Raw genomic sequence first — 19,013 nt, forward strand, 5'->3', positions numbered from 1 at the left:
ACCACCTCTTTGAGATGCTCACTTCCCTGGGTGTCGCCCCTGAGTACAGTAGGCACACCCTTGGATAAACTTTTGATTTTTTTTTCTCTTGTTCATTAGTCTTTTATTACTAGGCCCCCAGCCAAGAACACAGGAGTAAAACCAAGCAGGACCCTGTGGGGCCCCGCCGGGTACAAAAGCCTTTCCGTGTGCCCCAGTTCTTTGTAGTGTAACAGGGAAGAACAAAATCTGACTCCATGTTGGATCTGTTTCTTTGACTTTAACCTTTGCTTCTCGTTGCTTTTGTTATTATAATCACACATAATGACCTCCCTTGGAGAACCCTGACGCTCTGCCTGAATGTTAAACTAAAGTGCCTTTGTTCAGCTCACAGGGAAACACCCCGACCCTGCCCACCTGTGAATGGCTGCAGAAAAGAAGAAATTAACACATCCCCTCCCTGAGGCTGGCCAAGCCAGGAGATATTTTACAAGACTTAGGCCTTTTTACTTTACATTCTCACCTCCTCGCCCTCTCTGTTCTATCAAAGAAACTGGCATCCAGCCCCCCCCCCATAAGATGGTACTCTAAGACATTAATCTGTCATCTTCTCGAACGCCCAGCGTTCTGAATAAAGTCACTATTCCTTGCCTCAACACCTCATCCCCTGATTTATTGGCCTGTTGTGTGGCCAGCAGAGCAGCCTGGACTCGGTAACAATAGGAAAAAGGTTTCAGCCTCCCAGACCTTCCCTTTGTTCCAAAGTGTAGATTCCAACAGTTACTAATCCAGGAAGGGAGGGGATGCAGAAACACCGGAAAGGCAGTCAACAAACAATAGTGCAGCCTTGGGGCAGTGTCCTGGTCCCTCCACAAGGAATATACATAACAGTACCTCTGAGTTCTTCTGCAGGAACTAAGGCCTCCACCCAGGTGGAGGAGGGTAACTTCAGGCTGAGCGCAAGATTCCTGGAGGCCCACCTGCTACCTCACCACCAGCGAGTCAGAAGAAAGTCACACAGCCTGCAGTCCTCACCCCGAATTCTGCCTATAAAAACGCTTTCCCGAAAACCACTGGGGAGTCTGGGGTTTTCGAGCACAAGCCACCCGTTCCCCTCGCGTGGTCCTGCCAGAAACCTTTTTCTCGGCTCCGAACTCCGACATTTCAGTTTGTTTGGCCTCACTGTGTGTCAGGCACACGAACCTGCAACGGAAGGGCAGAGGGAGAATTGTCCTAAGAACAGCCGTGGCTTGGGACCTTGAAATAGTCAGGGTCAACAGCAGTCTGAAGGGGAGCCTGGGAAAGCGATGCCTAAGGCGAAGCCGGAGGAATTCTGCTCCAGCCCTGGCTCTTCGCAGCAGGTGATGACCCTGCTGAGCCCTGTTCAGAGTTTTCTCAGAAGGACCCGAAGGCCGACTGACAGGCTGGCTTCCAGCCCCACTCAGGGCTCTGCGCGGGCCTGGGCCTGGTCCCCTTGCCACCAGCTCTCCAGCGGGAGCTCTCCGTCCACCCTTCCCCGTGCAGCCACACTGGCATTCCTTCTGGAACATTCCTCAGGTGACCAGCAGGGTGGAGTATGATGCTTTCCACCCAGAGATCGGGCTTCCACTCAGTGTAGGCGAGGGGGTGGAGGCTGCACTTGCCCCCCTGGGTGTGCCAGTGACGCTGGGCTGAGCCCTCTGGAGTCTGTGCTGTGATAGCTCCAGGGTCAGGGGAACCCGAGGCAGAACCAGAGGCTAAATTCTCCTTGTGGAAGACAGCGACTTCCCGCTTCCCTTTTCTTTCGGAAATCTTTCTCGGGCCTTTTCAGATGTGTGTACATCTTCCTAATGGCTAAAGTAAGCCTCTGCCCTCCTGGCAGCTCCCCCAGGTCCTGAGAGCGTCTCTCTGACTGTGACCCTCTGGGCCCAGACCTGCTGTCCAGACCCTTGGGAGGAGATGGGCCTATGGTCTCCAGACTCCAGACTGCAGTGGGTTGTACGCAGCCAGCCACACAGAGCTGAGGTTTCCCCGGCTTTGTGGCCTCTGAGCAGGTTGCCTGTGATGCCATCGCATCCTGGCTCAAAGCCGGGGAGGGAGTAAAGCCAGGCCCTCTGCCCTTCTGGCTTTGATGGCCAGTCTGTGAAGTGAACGGACCGCAGGCGGGTTATAGCAGGAGGAGAGGCACAGACGTCGGTTAACTTTTAATATAACGTGAACGGGGCATCACAGGATAAGCACGAATGAGACGTGAGAGTTTATGCACGTCTTCGTTGAGGAGGGGAGAGGATGCAGGCCTCCGAGGGCAGAGCTTTAAGAAAAGATGATCTTAGGAGGTGGGATGGGGGGTGATGGTTTGTGACTGTTCGTCTGTGTGTGGGGTCACTGCCCCGTCTCCAGTCCTGTGACAGGAGTCATCCTGGGCGTTGAAACCCTTGGGGAGGGGACCCAAGATACTGTGGCTCCTGTCGGAGGACCTGCCTAAGCAAGTGAAGGGGGGCAGACCGTGACACCCCAAAATGCGCCGCCTTGGCATGTGGGTTATTTTGGGCTGGAGGCAGCCAGGACCCAGCAGGCTCACCTGCAGCCGACCTCGGCCCACTTCTGAGCAGCCCTGGCTCAGCCCTGGGCAGTGGGGATGCGCCGCCAGGCAGGTGCTCACCTGGGCCTGGGGCCGGCTGGGCTGCGGTGGGCGGGGCCTCGTGGTGCCGGGACCCACAGAGGCCACCCTGTGGCCTGCTCAGGGCTGAGCCCCAGCCCTACCGGATGGTACCTCCATCCACTTCAGCACCCAAAGGGCTGGTCAGAGAACCAGGGCTGAGCTCACTCGCGGCTGTGTTGATTTCAGGCTAAAACAGCTCTAAGTGGGTGTATTTAGTCATCTGCCTTCTTTTCAAAATTTAGATGTAAAAAAAGAGGCTCTAGCTGATCTAACGGGAAGCAGTATAACCGCTGATCGAAGCTGCAGATAAAGTGGGGGCAGGAAAGGGTGCATGTGGGGTTACAAGTAAACACGGGGCGTTTGTCAACAGGAACGGCTTTAACTTGGGAAAAGCTGATCTCAGACCCATTTGGCTGAGCAGTTGTCTCCGAGTTCATGACAATAAAATGAAACCATGTCTTCACGGCTGTGCTTTCATCCCTGGGATGGAGGTTTCAGGCAGTCGCGAAAGGAGGAAGGGGGACCCAGCATCACCGACGTGCTTATCTGGAGGTAGGGCTCGGAGCACGAGTGTGAGGGCCACTGCGTCTGCCTGTGGTCCTTACAGCCAGCTCTGCATTCTAGAGTTTCAAGTTTATCTGGCTGAATAGAGGTCCGGGCCCTTCCCTTCTGCCAGCCAGGAGCAGCCTAGGTGAGCAGGACCCCAGGCCACAGGGTCAGGGCTCATCACCACCGCTGCCTGCTGTCTCTGTCCCCCTGAACCCAAGTCCCGCCCCGAGCTCGGGATGTGAACATCTCTGGAAATGCGGCTGCTGCAGACGTAGCCAGAGTCAGGAGGACGGCATTACTAAGGTGGCCCTGAGCCAGCACGTCCTCATAAGGAGAGGGAAACACCGGCTGAGGACAAGTTTGGGGGAAGGTCTTGTGGCGATGGGACCGGGGCCGGGCTGGCAGTCTGCAGCCCTCCTGGCAAAGCCGGAGAGAGGCTGGGACGGATGTTCCCTCTGAGCCTCCAGAAGGAACCTTGGCCTCTGGAACTGTGGGAGGACAGGTTTCTGCGGGTCAACGGCCCCCGAGTGTGATGCTTTGTGGCAGCAGCCCCAAAACGGGCTCTTGGAGTTACACCCAGGTCAGCCGGGGGCCCTGCTCCCCTGGGCTGCCAGCGAGAGGGCGGGCGTAGGGCAGGGAGATGCAGGAAGAGGCCCTTGGGACTGGGGGGAGGGGGGCTGCCTCAGGCACAGCCAGGTTCTCAGGGGTGACTCACCGTCTGGGAATGGCCCCTAGGCCTCCAGACTGGGGGCCACCCAGACCCGGAAAGCCTTCCCAGCAAGGAGAACGCTCACCCTGGCGCGGCTGACGGCTCCCAGGCAGGCACATCCGACAGCCCTCACTCAGTCCTCACGACAGCCTACGTTTCGAGTAGGAACTGGTCTTCTCCTGTTACAGACGGGAAACCGAGGCCCAGAGAGGGCGAGAAAGTCGCCAGGAGTCACAGAGCTGGGGAGGCTGCCTCCCAGCTTGCCTTGTTCCAAACCCCACGTTCTTTTCCTCATAAATCCTCGAAGAGGCAGATGGGGAGACAGACCGGTAGACAGGAGCAACGTCACTCTAGAAGAAGCGGCAGAAAATGCCGACCGTCCTGTCCTTGGGGGACCCCGTGGCACTACGGAGGAGACGCAGGTGTCCTCTCAGCAAAGCCTGATGCACAAGGGGCTCTCGGGGTGAGGACAGCTACCGAGCAGGGGAGACACTGGCCATCGATCGCCTGAGGCCCAGGAAGCCCTGCAGTCTGAGGGCTGACTTGTGTCTGCAGCTGCAGGCGGCTTCAGGAGGGGCGGAGTGCCCGGCATCTCCAGGAGCGCGGCCCCGTAGCCCTCGCAGCCCTAGCAGGTCTCCGGAGAAGGTCGGCAGCCACTGGGGGGTGGGGGGCATGCAGGGGCCCAGTGACATCTGGGGGGGTCCCCAGCCCCGTCCAGTGCAGCAGGTGAGGCTCGCAGGTCAGTCAGCTTCCTGTCCCCTCCTCTCCCTCCCTCCCTGGATGAGTGACAGGTCCTGGGACATGTTACTCTCTCTGCTGAGCATCGGTGCTTTCATTTGCAAAATGAGGATAGTAACACCTCCTCAGGAACGTCTCGAGGCTCAGGTGTCTGTGCACCTTGGTGTGAGCAGGCCCTGCCTCGGAGCCTGTGTTCAGACACCGGGAGGATGGATCTCATGTCCCCACGTCTGCCTGATCCACTGGAGAGCGCAGCGATACTGTTCACAGAAAACAGACGATCGCGGTAATCTTGGCTCCTTTGTCTGCACATCTGAACAACTAGAGCTTGTCAACCAGCACAATCACACCTGAAAGGGCTGTTTGCTGTAGGACAGATAACAGGATTGTGGGCAGACAATGAGGTATGGAGGGTGGTCATCAGAGAGAAATGGGAAGAGTCATCAGGGCCCTGGGCAACAGAAAACTCGAGTGGCTTTGACGTCTGCACGTGATTCCCCAGGAAGGTTGCGTTCCCGGAGGTGTGAGGCCTCCGTGGGCCTCTAGAGGGCAGATGCAGGAGATGCTGCACAAAAGGTGCGGGAAGCACACTCAGCTCCACGTAAGAGCTTCGTTCCTGAAACATGAATTCCTTCAGGCCTGAGCATCAGTCATTGCACTGGCCGCTGCCGCCACACCTCCATCCGGAGTTCTGCAGAGGGCTGTGCACCAGACACACGTGTTCAGGGAGACAGCACCACGGATGGATGGAGGGATGGATGGAAGGGTGGTGGGTGGATGGATGGGTGGATAGAGGGATGGAGGGATGGAGGGATGGAAGGAAGGAAGGGAGGGAGGGAGGGAGGGAAGGTGGGAAGGATGGAAGGAGGAAAGGTGGGAGGAGGGCGGGATAGACAGATTTTAAGGAAGTGGCTCACGCACTTGTGGGCACTGGCAGGTCCTACATTTTACAGGCAGGTCAGGAGATGAGAAACTCAGGCAGGAGTGGATGCTGAGATCTTGCAATAGAACTTCTTCTCCAGGAAGCCTCAGTTTCTACTCTAAAGAACTTCAACTGAGGGGATGAGGTTCACGAGGGAACTCCTCTTTGTCCAAGTTCACCAATGTCAATCTCATCTACAAAATACCTTCAGCACAACACCTGGATTAGTGGTTGAAAATCACGAGGTGTGACAGCCCAGCAGACTGGACACATCAAATTAGCCGCAGCTGGTGCTGAACTGAAAAGAGAGGCTAAGACTGTGTGCTGCTCAGGACGCCTGCACCTGGGGTGGCGGAGGTCGAGGTGGTGGGTGAAATTTGATATTTACCCACTTATACAGGAGAGGTCCAGAGACATTCGGATGGGGGGTGGGCAGGGTCAAAGCAGTGGCACCTTCTCTGCCTGCTGCAGGGAGCATGGACCTGGTAGACCGGTGTGGGGTGGCGTCTTGGCGGTGGTCCAGGGCGATGGGCAGGGCCAGGACCGTCAGCAGTTATAAGAGGGAAAATGGAGGAACAGAAATCGACTGAGCCCCAAGGAACAACTGGAATCCACAGGGTTTCTCAACTCCCTACATGTGGGTGAGCACCAAACAGGCCACTTCTGGGCTGGAGGGTCTGAGAAAGCAGTTTGGAGGATCACATCAGCGATCCAGAAGAAACCTGACATCTCTCAGGGAAAGTAAGGTTTTGGGTTTCTGCATTTAAGTTTGAAATTCTTGTGGGGCGAGCAGGCAGCACTCGTAACGGAGTGTGGAGGCCTGGGGGGATTTGTCACTGGTTAGCACGGGACCCCTGGCTGGCGTGGTCCGGGTCGCTGGAGGACTGGGAAGGCTTCTCCCTATGGTAACAGGGATGACAGCGTCCGTGACGCTGGAGGGGCCTGAGCCAGACCCCAGCTCAGCTGCCCGCAGATGCAGACGCGGGGCACCGTGTAGGTACAGGAGTTTACTGACACAGCAGCAGGAAAGCGCCCTGTCACCCCAGTCCTGCGGCAGCATACCTGAGGTAGAACGCCCCACTGGTCACACGACAGTGTGGAGGTCAGGACAGACCCAGGCTTCTCTCTGACGCTGGGACTTTGTGATCATGTGTCTTTGGACACAGGACAGCCTGGACTTCCTCAACTGTAACACGCAGAGCCTGGATCCTGGAGAGTGAAGTGTCAGAATGGGGCTGCAGACAGACAGAAGAACGTGGGACTGCCTCCCCTCCTTCCCACCGACCCCTGCGTCTTCTGGTGGCCCTAGGCAAGGCCCCCTTGGGGGAGGCCCGGTGGGGTTCTTCCGGGTGTGGCCACAAAAGAGGAAACTAAAGGACACTGAGTGTCCACCTGGCCAAGCCCTGCGCCCAGGCCTCTACGGAAACTTCTTCTGCGCTCCCAACAGTGGCCTGGCGGCAGCAGTGCCCAAGACATGGGTGCTTAACGGGCCTCACGGGCTCAGACCCCTGGCTCCGATCCTGCTACAGCGGGTGTTTGTACAAGTCAGAGAGAGAGAGACGGGGGTGGGGGGGGGGGGTGGGGGAGCGAGAGAGAGAGAGAGAGAGAGAGAGAGAGAGAGAGAGAGAGAGAGAGAGAGGGAGGGAGAGAGAGGGAGAGGGAGGGAGGGAGGGAGGGAGGGAGACTGAGAGACAGAGAGAGGGCTCCAGCAAGCGCTTGGAATCCTGACTGCAGCTTGCTAAGCACTGCGAACGCGTGTTATAAAACAACCTCCACCCCTACTGCACACATGTGGAAACGGCGGCTAGGCGAGGCGGAGCAACTTGGCCGAGGCCTCCGGTCGTGGGCGCAGACCTGGGACTGGAACCCGGGGGCCCAACCTGAGCTCCGCACCCGGGGCAGCGCCGCGGCCCGACGCCCGGCAGGAGGTCCTCGCCCCGCCCCGGCCCTTGGGGAGGAGGGGGCGGGCGGGGAGGAGCCGCGCGCATGTGCACAGCTGGCGCCCCCCGCCCCCCGCGCGCAGCTGGGACGTGGGCCGCAGCCGGCGGCGCTGGACACGCCGGGCCCTCGCGGTCGGTCGCAGAGTCCAAGCGTCCTGCGCGCCGTGGGCCATGGCCGTGCGCGACGCGCGCCCCGCGCGCCCCTGCTTGCTGGCGCTCGTGCTGTGCTCGTGCTGGGGGGCACTGGCCGCGGTCGCCCCCAAGCAGGGCAACGGGTGTCCGAGCCGCTGCCTGTGCTTCCGCACCACGGTGCGCTGCATGCATCTGCTGCTGGAGGCCGTGCCCGCCGTGGCGCCGCAGACCTCCATCCTGTGAGTCCGGCGGGGCGCGGGGGACGTGGGCGCGCGGGGCGGCCGGGTCCCGGGGGCCGGGGGGAGGGTCGCGCGGCAGCGCCTTTGTCCTCCGTGGCCGGGAGGGGGGCGGACCTGAGCGCAGCGCGCGCCGCCTCCGGAGCCGCCTTTGTTCGGAGCTCGGCATCCCCGAGGGACGGGAAAGTTGTCTGCAGCCGCCGGGGAAAGCCCTCCGCCCTGCCCGGCCCGGTCCTGCTGGCTCCCCTCCTCCGCTCGCCTTCCTCCCCCTCCCGTCCCTCTCCGGCCCCCTCTTCTCCTGGGGCCCGGCTTCCCCCTTCTCCGGCTTCCTCTCCTCCCCCTTCCTCTCCCCTCCCCCTCTTCCCCCCTCCTTCTACTCGGCGGTTCCCGCTCCCCGTTTTCCCCTCCTCCCCGAGCGCGGCACCCCTCTCCCGGCTCTGGGGCGGGGAGGGGCCCTCCGTGGCGCACCCTCCGTGACCTCACGTCCCCGCATCTGCCGGGGCGCCGAGAGCCTCCTGCCCGGGTTGTCCCGGGGCCCGTGGGGCGCACGGTTCTCTGGGGCTTTCTCTGCGCCGTGAGCTAGCCTGGCCGAGTTCCGGGAGGCGCCGCGGTGCGGGTCCCCGAGTTGCGGGGCAGCGCGGGCGGCCCGGGGGTGGATACAGTCGGGGTCCAAGCGGGTTTGCTCCCGGGACACGTCCCCGCCCTCATCTCCAGCCGGGGCGCGCCCTGGTGGTGCCGTCGGAGACCCGGCGCTCCGGTTGGCAGGACGCATCGCGCCCTCGCCGGCCGACCCCCGCCCTCCCTAGAGGATCCCGGCCCCGGGTGCCGCCGAGTGCAGCAGGCCTATTTGGCTGCGCCTCTGATTAGAAAGTTTCAAAATCTGTAAAGGCAGCCTGCGTTCCAGGCGCTGACTGTGTTCAGCGTCCTACCGCTGCTCCTCTGAATGCCAAAAATAGTTTCCACTTTTCTCGGCTGAGCTAGAGTACTTTGGCACCGCGAAGAGCCTGCGAAAGTTGTAAAATATTGAGTGGACTATTCAGGAAGTGGGCGGTCAGTGTTCCTACTTTTAAAACAAAGTGCACGGACAGACCACTCTCCTAGCGGCCGCCGGCTATACTGGCAGCTTCCTTCGGGGTCCTCGGCGGGACTCCCCTCGCAGCCTGGAAACCGCTCCTCCGAGAGAGACAGGCACGGGCTTCCTTCCCGTGTGGAGGGCCGGCCAGCCAGCCGAGGCGGGCCAGCAGGAGGGCATCAGGCGCTGAGGAGGGGGCCCGTAACCGGCCAAGTGAGGGTGTCCTGGAGGCAGTCGTTTAATTCTTCAGTGAGTCAGTGGAAAAAACCTGGGCCCTGAAGCCATTTTTCACATCTGGCCGAAGTCTAATACTCGTACTGGGCTCTGCCCTCACATCTTAATGGCTTTTTAAAAAGAACAATATTTTAAAATGTGGTTGTTGTAGAACAGAAATGGAGCCACCAGCGTCCTGCGGGCGGTGAGATTCTCCACAGAACCTCATAGGGTTTTGTAAAACAGCTGAGGGTAGGCAGGGAAAGTGACGTGATAGGTAACTGGCAAGATTTCCAGAAATCCTCCTGTGCCTTATGCTTTCGCGGGGTTTTATAGTTTTTAAAGATGCTTTGAAATGACCTTGCGTGGTCTCGTTGATTCTGTGAGGGGGCAGGGCGTGCAAAGCTGACCAGATCCCTCACAGAACCAAGCAGATTATCGCTGACATGGACACAGACCCAGCTGACAGCTGCGTAGACACGGGCGCAGGGGGAGGAAGCTCCCATCGCTGCCGGTGTGCACCAGGGACAGGGGAAGAGCTGAGTCCTGGTGGGAGGGGGCCCAACTGGGGGCCCGGAGCTGGGGACACAGGGGGGCGGTGATGATGAGACAGAGACCAGCTTGGGGGCGCCATGTTGCCGCCTGTGGGCTGCGGGGTCCGGTCTGGCGCGTTCCTGGGGGGCTGCTCGTTGGGGTGCTGTCATGTCACAAGTTCCACTTGTGCAGGAACATTCAGTGTTCACTTGCAGCTTTTCTCCCAGGTCTCTGCTCTCATGCATCTGCTGCCGTTTTCTATTTTTAAAAAATGATTTGGTGGCAACTGGGGACTTGAAAGATGTGAGGGTAAGTGAAGACCCGGCCCCAGACTTAACTGGGCCGTCCAGCCATCACTTCATCCCTTTGCTTTCGGGACCCTCCCCTCGGCCCCCCCAGAAAGACTGAGTGGGAATCTCTGGGCATGTCAGACTTGTGTCCTGCTCGGGGCGTTTTAGGGTGTGTCCAGGTGGGGCCCGAGAGTGGACTGTTTTGCCGCGTGGTTGGGCTTCAGAAATCATGGTCCGAGAGTGTCCTGGGATTCCGGTTTGACCCTGGAAAGTAGAAAGCGGCGTTCTAGCCGCCCTGGGATCTGGAGTCCTCGGGCTCCGGGGCTGCAGCGGGTCCCTTCCCCAGCGGGTGTGGTACTCAGCTCAGCTCAGCTTTTGTAGAAACACTTGTTTAGTTTTTGAGTATTTTACTCTGCTCAGCACTATGGGAGACGTTTGTCACGGTGATGATGAAACAGCTAGCGCTAAAACCTAAGCAGTGTGCCGTCTACTTGGCCCGGTTCCGTCCTCCGCTGGGACCTCTCGGGAGGACACGTTCTACACCGCCCGCCTCATGAGTCCTCGCGAGCCCTCCGCGCCCCACCCCCGACCCCGTCCTTCTCTCCGTGGCCTCGTCTGTGCGGTCGTGGGGTCGCCTCCTTAAAGCTGGCTCCCACCCCACGGTCCAGGCAGCTCCAAAGCCGCCGTCCATGTGACAGGAAGCCCTGGCGTCGGAGGGCGCCCGGGGCCGGGGGCTGGCGAGAGCTCCTCCCCTGGGCTCGTGGTCAGCCTGCCGGGCAGCTGTCCTCAGATCCCTCGACGTCTGCTGACCCGTGTGTTTGGGCCTGGGCCAGCTTCCGGTTCCCGCCGCTCAGGGTCCCGGGTCCCCTGGGGTGCTAGGGAGGGAGGCCCTGCGGCCCTGTGATGAGGGCAACTGGCCATCCAGGTGTGTCTGGCCGAGGGGGCCTGCAGGAGGCCAGCCCTGGGCGCCAGTGCCTCTGGAGGTCTGGGCGAGTGACCACCCGTCTTTGGGGTCATATTCCCATACTCGGAGTAGGTCTTGGTGCTCCCTGGGGACTAGCCCCCCAAGGCACAGCGTCTCCCCTTACCAGCCTCCACTGGAGCTCCTGGAAGCCGGCCGACGGGAGGATCCAACTTCCCACCGCTTCCCTGTGCGCCCAGGTGAGGCCTATGGCCTCCAGGTGGCTGGAGCAAGGGAGCGTTCCTGGGCCGGGAGGTGGGCAGGCTGTCAGCTGCACGTCCCCTCCCCTGTCTTCCTGGGGTTCAGGGAGTTCCCTCTCTCCCGCCACCCGTCCTGCGGGGACGCGTTCGGCCTCCAGGCAGGGCTGGCCTCTCCTCCCCTGGGTGAGGCCTCACGAGGTCAGCAAAGCAGCCTCTGGCTGTCGGTCTCTGCAGGACACCGTGCAGGCCGTGACAACGGGCCTGAAGCTGCAGCCCGTGGCTTACCTGAGCAGGTTCTGCTCTTAGACCCCTGTTGGGATGAAGTCGAAGTCTTCATTCTCACAGCAGCCCAGAGGGACATTTTTCAAGTATCTGAATGTTGGTAATTTATTTTTCCAAAATGGTGGCGTCCCGAGCCCACGGCTTTAAGAACGCCCAGCGTGCTGTGCGCAGAGAGGAGACCTCGGTGACCCGAGGAAGCTTCCAGAGGCCACCTGGGATGCTGTGTGTGACGTCAGCCATCAGGGAGTGGTCCTGGGGCCGTGCTCAGTTTGGACACAGCTTTACTCTTGAAAACATGCCTTTGGAAGCTGCATCTGGAAAAGCTTCCTTGGAAACTGCAGCAGGGCAGCTAGAAGCCCCCCCCAACCCCCCGCCCCTCACTGTGTTATTAGTGAGTCAAGGAAGTCATTGTAAAAAGAAAGCACATGGGGCCCTGTGACTGCGAATCCGGGGGCAGCTCCGCTTTGTCCAGGGTGTGGACACCACAGCCTGGACGCGGTCCCCTCCCCTCTGTGCGTCCCCGGCCGCCTCCTCAGTGCTATGACTCAGCTTCCCTGCTAGTGACGCCCGGCAGCTGTCGTCGGCTTCCCTTCCGATGGCCTAAGTGCAGGAGGTGAGTCTCGGTCACAAGCCCGAGTTCTGGGAATCGTGTGAACAGACCCGCTGTCTGTCCCCAGCACACCCTGGGTAGCGGGCGGTCATACCCACCAGGCCCGGGCCTGGCGGCCCCTGGAGCTAAGGACAGGACCTGCCCTGCCTGAGGACGCGTGGCCTGGAAGCGGGGGAGGGCTCCTTGCCTGGGGGAAGGCGGGCATTTTATTAGAAGAGGTGGCAGGGGGGCAGGCTGGACAGGTGCCACGGTCAGGTGTCAACAGAACAGCGACAGCATCCCAGTCTCCGGAGCTGGGCCCGTCATCTGTTTGACAAATGGGTGAGCGCTGGAAGGTCCGTGCGCCTGTGCTGGTTCCCACCGGCTGAGTCGGAGGTTCTGTCTTGTTGGCTGGAGATGCCGAGCTCTTTCCTGGGCACTTGCCAACAGGAAGAAACTGGAGTAGGTGCCGTGGTGAGGGAATGGGGGCCTCGGGGTCCCGGCCAAGCTCTGAGGGCAGCGCCCAGGGCTAGAGTTGGGCCCAGCCTCCCGTCTCCCTCCACCAGTGTGCACCGGTGGGGCGCTGCCGGCCTTCAGTGCCCGAGACGTCAGGTCTCTCAGCTTAGCGTCCGGTTTAACGAGCATTTGAATTGTGACAGTTCCATGTGCTTTTGGGGGTACACGAGCAAATGGTTTGTTTGCAAATACAGTTTTGGGTGAATTCAATTGAAACGCAGTTAAACATCACTGAATTTGATGCTTAAATAGTCAATTGGGACATTTCGTGTGTTACTATATGTCTCTGCTGGCCGGCAGCTCCCTGGGGTCGGCCTTGAACTTGAACTGGTAACTACGTGTCTCATGTAGCACCTGCACAAAACTCAGCCCACGTGTGTCACTGGGTGAGGGGATGCCTTTTGGTGTTTAAAATAACATCTTCGATAACTTAGGATCTTTCTAAATTGGTAAGTCCAGTGGTTCATGTTTTCTTTACCTTGAAGTTAATTTTGAAAAATAGAAACCCCACGTGTTCCTCTCCTGGTCCCTTGGTTTCTCTTCAGATGCTCCCAGCCCACAGAAAACTTAGCAAATCCCGGGCTCGCTCAGTCCAACGATGACTCATGTGACTGAATCAAAACTGGCAAAAAGTTGAAGTCAGAACGTGTTAGTTGTTTCAGGACTTAATTCTCAGCTCCCCTTTTCCTGGCTCGGGTACAGGGTCAGTTACCCCTGCTGATTTGATCAGTTTCTTTTTTCTGGACACTGTTGCCTTTCTCTCCGAGGGGACGCAGACTGCAGAGAACTTCCCCCGCAGACCCTGGGTGGGCAGTGATCTGACGCTGTGTCCCCAGGGCTCTCCTTGGCCTTGTCTGGTTTCCGTCAGCCTCCCTTGAAGGGTGGTCTGTTCGGAGCTGGGTGCCCACCGGATGACCAGCTCATTGCAGAGGGATGGTGCCTGCTGGCGTCTGGATGCCCAGCCCCAGGGGAGCTCGGGAGGGCGGCTGGGTGCGTACAGGCTGCTGTCACCCAGCCCACGGAGCTCAGAGGCCCACGGGCAGCCCGCAGGCTCGTCCCCTTCTGTTCTACGGTCAGGTCCGTGGTGGAAGCTTAACCAGTGACGATTCCCTTTTCCGACCTCTGTCTGGATGAATTTTCCCTGAGGAAAATCGGAAGCCTCGTGGGGATTCCGCTGGCAGGACAGCAGGAGTTCGTGTTCGCGGTGCGCGCTCGGGGGACCGTGCTGTGTCCGGTCTGTGCAGCCGTCGCCACAGTCAGGAGCGTCCTCACCCACGGGGTCCGCGCCCCTGGCAGCCCTTCGTCCCGAGTTCTGCCTCACTGGGCATGACTGCATCTGTGCTCACCAGGGGCTCTGGGCTTTGTTCTCCTGTCCTGGAATGTCTTTGTCTGCTTTGCGTATCAGGGCAGACCTTGCCTCCCAGAGCGGGTGTGAGGGGAGAGCAGGGGGCACGCGGCTTAGTGCCGCTTAGAGGTCTGCTCCAGCTTCCCAGGGAAGCCCCTGGGCTGGGCTGGGCTTCCTGCGAGGGTTTTAAACTGTGATCTCAAACTCTTCAGTAAACACAGGGCTGTTGGGGACAGTTTCTTCCTGAGTGAGCCCTGGGAGCTGGGAGCTCGGCCACGTCGCACGATCCTGGGACAGCCGTCCATCGTGAAGTTCCCCGTTACCCTCTGAACGTCTGAAGATGTGTAGGGACGTCCGTTCTCTGGTTCCTGGTGTCGGAAACGCGTGTCTGCTCTCCCGTTTTCTCCTGATCGGTCGCCTAGACGTTTTTCCGTTGTATTGACCTTTGCAGAAACCCAGCTTTCGGACGCATGGATCTTTCTCTTTGGTTTTTCCTTTCTCTGTTTTGCTGATCTCTGCTCTGAGCTTTATTGCCCTCACACGCACGGCTGCGCTGAGCGCTTGACGCTCCAGGCTCCCTGGTGTCCTGTTTCTGTCCCTGGAGCTCCAGCTGTCCTGTCTGCGTCCTGTGGGTTCTCGCCGTCCCTTGGGCAGCAACCTGGGGCGGTTCTGTGCTCACCTCCTTCGTTTTCACTCCCTCGGGGATCCTGTCCATTGCTGACCCCTGCGCGGTATCTTGAAAACAGTTGTTTCATGTATTTTGTCAGCTTTTGGTTGTTTCAGACGGGAGGAGGTCTGGCCCCTGTTATCCCATCTCTTCTTGTAATTCTGTAAAACCTTCATTAAATTCTTCTGCAGCTTTATAGCAGTGTGGCTTATGAAGAAAGTAACAAGTAGCGTAATGCTTTCACACGCCCCAAACTAAAAACCGTCCAACCCGCTGCTCCCCGTTTGCCTTTGGAAGGCTGTTGTGTCGGGCAGGGGGGGTTCAACTGCAGCTGCATGATAAATGGTCGCAGGGTCTCGGCGGCTTAAAGCAGTGTGAGCTCCTGCTTCCCTCACACAGAACCCAGGGCAGATGTCCTCGCTGGGCAGCTGTCACTGGAGGCTCTGCGCTCAGCCCGGGGCCTGCAGACCCCGGCCAGCAGGGCCGTGGCCTGGGTGCCACGCCCTTCACCCACCTGTGGCTGCGGCTGCTTCTGACGCCAAGGCAGAGCTGGGTAGCTGTGACATGACAGTACCTTTCCTGTCTGGCCCTTTAAGGTAACGGTGCTCTACCAGTGACCTGGGGACCAGGCTCTGTCCACCCTGTAGCTCTGCTGTCCTGGTCCCTGGCCCTCCAGGCTGTCAGGGAAGCGGAGGGGGGAGTGAGCGAGAGGAGGGTCCAGGGCTTCGACGGCCCCGAGGGGACACACCACTTGTGCGCACATTGCCTGGGGGGCACTGGTCTCCTGTCCCCACCTGGTGCCTGGCGGTCTCTGGCACGTTGTTTAGGGCCTTCCCGGGAAGGAAAACTGCACTGGGAGTGTCGGACGTGCTGGACAGGCGGTGCGTGGCTGCCGAGCTGCCTTCACTGTGTCCTCTCCAGGCGCTGCTGCTGCACGTGGGCACCTCTGGCCCCTCATGTGCAGAACAGAGATGGCTGCGAAGTGTTGGCCCTGCTTCCCGTGTCCTGTGCCATATGGCGGCCCCCTGCTCCAGCCCCCCGTTAGTTTGGGTCCCACTGTGGGCTGTAGCAGGGGCCATCATGGGTAAACAGAGCTTAAAAACTAGAAGCTCCTTCTTCTAACAAGAATTTTGTTCATTCCTCCTCAACAGAGAGCTGCGCCGTGTGATTATCGTGGCAGGTGTTGAACCGCCCGTGGCGGTAACCCGTAGATCACAGTCGGGTTTCTTAGAAGCCAAGCGCTTGACTCCAGATTTTCTGCCAGGACGAGGCATATTTGGGTTTACGCTGGGTTTTTGGAAATTTGCCGGCTGCCTTCTCTCAGGCCCTGGAGGGGTGGTCATCGTGGGTGGAGTTTGGCTGGAGGGACAGCCTTTCCGCCCCCGGGGGGGGTAGGTGGGGGGCAGCGTCTCCCCAGCAGCTGCAAGCAGGAGGTTGTGGAGCCTGCCCCTCGCCCACTCCAGTGCCCTGTCCTGTTTACTCTTCTTTTCCAACATATTTTTAAATATTTTTATGCAAGCTGTACATGTTCATGGCAGAAAAATGTGAAAATACAAATAAAAACACCATAATAAATGACTCACATTTCTATCATTAGAGGAAACTGTTAACCTGCCGGGCTTTCCCTCAGATACACGAACAGTCATGTGAGCGCACGTGGACACGGAATGCTGGGGTGTCTGCATGTCTGTCCGTGTCTGCCGCTCCATCTGTCTGTCGGCCGTCTACGTCTGCTGCGTTCTGTGGATCGTCTGCAGGATGCGGGCGCACGGCCCCGAGGGCGCCCCTCGCACCTGACCGTGGAGACGTGGCACGCGCACCTGTGCGCCCTCCCTCGGCAGCCGCACGTCGATGGTGGTCCCGGGTTTTCTCTCTGGGGGCTTTGATGCCAGCACGTCCTGAGGACTGTGCCAGCTCCTGTGTGGGCCCTCCCCAGGCTGCAGCGCAGCCTGGCTTATGTTGGGTCCCGGCCACCCCGTCTGTGGCCAGTTTCCTGTGTGGTCTCTGCCCTGTGGTTGGATGTCTCCGCCGGGCCCCGAGATCTGAGGTGGGAGGGGCTGGGAGAGCCCCAGCTCAGCACCATCTCTGTCAGCGGAGGCGAAGTTTAAGGTTGATTCTCGTTATTCGCAGGGCTGTGTTCTACGTAGTCTCTGCGAATTCTGAGTTAGTGACCCAGGACCCTTGCTTCCAAGAGACGCAGGGTCAGCGTCCAGCCCGGCGCAGGTCACGGCACTGTTGTCATCCATCGATTGAGGCACAACCCGGCTTTGTGAGCTTCTGTTGACAGACACCTTACTTGACGTCTGTTGTTGGTTCATCAACGTGGAGCTCAGGGCAGCACAGACTCGTGCCGGGAGGAAGCCGACCCCACACACACGTGTTTTCCCCGTGACCGGACGCCCGTCGGCACCGCACTCGGGGGCAGTTTTAAACAGCAGAGTCACCAACAAAAGGCACAAAAATGCGAGCAACATGGCACCAAATAGACCCTGAAAAGGACACTGGACACATCATCGTCATCTCTGTGCCCGTCCTCGATGGTGACAGAGACACCACGAGGATCGACTTTGGGAAAATTCTCGAATCCGGAATCCGTGAGCGATGGGGCGGGACGGCGTCCTCCCGTTTTCCAGGTGGAGACGCTGTGACCTCAGGGCGTGGGGACTGGGGAGGGGCCTCGTCACGCTGCCTGCCCCGCAAGGTCTCCCCTCGCTCACCCCAGACCTTCCTCGGAGTGGGGTCTCAGGGTTTACGTGGCTGGTTAGGAGCCGGGCAGTTCCCCCCAGAGCAGCAGGACACTTCTAACCTTCAGCAGTCTCTGCCTAATCTTCTCTGGGGAGAAAGTATCTTGCCTTTGAGGTTCTGTCAAGTTCAAAGTCGTTAATTATTATTTGCGAAATGCCAGGAGGAACCTGCGTGGAGATATTGCAGGCAAGGTGCCGGGCGTGGAAATGGACAAGGCTGCCTTCGGTTTGGCCAAGCTGTGGTCTCCTGGGCACGGAGACAGAGCCAGTAAGAGCCACGGTGTTGATGACGGAGGCTGACCTTGTGGGAGATGCCCGTCCCACTGAGGGGGAAGGAGAGCTCGTCCAGCCAGGCTGCAGCTCAGGGTGTGGTCGGCCCCCGCCGGGGCGCTGGTTCCCAGCTTTCCCGATGTGCACCCCTAGGCAGGGTTCTCACCCCTTGAAGCCTCGGTTTCCCACCTGCAGGGGCGTCCCGGGCATGAGGAAGGGGATGCGTGTGTAACTCCTGACACAGCCTGCCTGGTCGATGCTCTGCTGGGGAAGCTATTGTTATCATCACACCTGGGTTTATTGACCCGGACGTGAACCAGAGGAGTCCAGGGGAGGGAAGACAGGCAGCGGGAGAGAGCTAGGACGCCGGGGCTCCTTTAATTGAAGCAGATACTTGCGATGCAAACAGGAAATACCACCAGGCTCGTTTTCAGTGCTTCTTCAGTGCGTTCTCTCTCCCAGGCCAAACCCAAGTGTTCAAGAAGCGTCTAAACTCCCCTTGTGATGTTGCACCCAGAAGGTGCCTTTCATGGGACCCAGGAAACGCTCCGTAATCGAGTTCCTGCCTTTCCCAACTTTTCTAAAATGCCGTTCCTGCCAGATCTAATGTTAATTATTTGCTAAGAATTAAGGATGTGAGTGGAAATTCAGAGTCACTCTAAATAAATGAAAGGCTGGGATTGGTAAAGATGGGAAGATTTTGCCCCTGCAACGTTTGGATTGATATGTTCCCTTCTGTGGGGAAAAGTGAGGCCAACACAGCCCTCAGGCGGGAGATTTCTTTACTCAGAAAGAAATGAGATTGCAGACGAGTGCGAGAGAGGGAGACGTTCGCCCGAGGAATGCGGGCTGCACCCATCTGCAGCGCTGGTTACATTTGTGCTTCTTTTCCTGGTCACGGCTTCCTTTAGGGGAAGAGCCTAGATTAGGCTTGTCACTTCCTGGAGTGAAACAATATTTCTAAAAGTCCATAACCAGCTAAGCAGCACTTCAGCTTTTAAAAATAGCAATTAAAGCGGGTGTAGTTAGTCATCGTTGTTACTTATTCAGACACGCGGGATGTTGGTATTGGCATGGCAGCGGGTGGCCAAATATTAATCCTGAGCATTTGTTTCCTTGCGCGTGTTATTTTGATGTGTAATTTTCTTAGGTCAATGCCTGTGTCACCCCTTCCATCCACTCACCCACGCATCTCTCCGCCCATCCATCCATCCATCTGCCCTTCCATCTGTCCGTCCATCTGTCCGTCCATCCATCTATCCATCCATCCATCCATCTGCCCTTCCATCTGTCTGTCCATCTGTCCGTCCATCCATCCATCTGCCCTTCCATCTGTCCGTCCATCTGTCCGTCCATCCATCTATCCATCCATCCATCCATCTGCCCTTCCATCTGTCCTTCCATCTGTCTGTCCATCTGTCCGTCCATCCATCCATCTGCCCTTCCATCTGTCCGTCCATCTGTCCGTCCATCCATCTATCCAT

The 19,013-nt window shown here is 58.8% G+C and overlaps 1 protein-coding gene and 1 long non-coding RNA gene across 13 annotated transcripts in view; one reads left to right on the forward strand and one right to left on the reverse strand.

Moving 5' to 3' along the window:
* Positions 1-2,147: 2,147 nt before the first annotated feature.
* LOC141276365 (uncharacterized) lies at positions 2,148-9,647 on the reverse strand. Of its 6 annotated transcripts, none has more exons than XR_012325835.1 (3): positions 8,315-9,647; positions 5,538-6,747; positions 2,148-5,317 (listed from the first exon to the last, which is right to left on the reverse strand). It is a non-coding gene; the product is annotated as an uncharacterized lncRNA (long non-coding RNA). The 6 variants fall into 6 exon arrangements; XR_012325839.1 differs by lacking the exon at positions 8,315-9,647 and having other exon boundaries at positions 5,538-6,045; positions 6,601-7,473; XR_012325836.1 differs by lacking the exon at positions 8,315-9,647 and having other exon boundaries at positions 5,538-6,438; positions 6,601-7,473.
* Positions 7,650-19,013, forward strand: part of PXDN (peroxidasin) — a 66,364-nt gene continuing 55,000 nt past the window's right edge. For 5 of the 7 annotated variants that reach the window (XR_004521699.2, XM_033838063.2, XM_033838066.2 and 2 more), the window contains exon 1: positions 7,650-7,849. Coding sequence is in view for 6 of the 7 variants with exons in the window: in XM_033838063.2 (XP_033693954.1) it covers positions 7,650-7,849 (200 nt within the window). In the remaining variant the exon portion in view is untranslated. Of the gene's footprint in view, positions 7,850-11,808; positions 12,012-17,101; positions 17,149-19,013 lie in introns of those variants that run through there. The other 2 variants (XM_073791628.1, XM_073791629.1) reach the window with 2 other exon arrangements.

The sequence above is a fragment of the Tursiops truncatus genome, chromosome 14 (genome assembly GCF_011762595.2).
Source record: "Tursiops truncatus isolate mTurTru1 chromosome 14, mTurTru1.mat.Y, whole genome shotgun sequence".
NCBI classification, from domain to species: Eukaryota; Metazoa; Chordata; class Mammalia; order Artiodactyla; family Delphinidae; genus Tursiops; species Tursiops truncatus.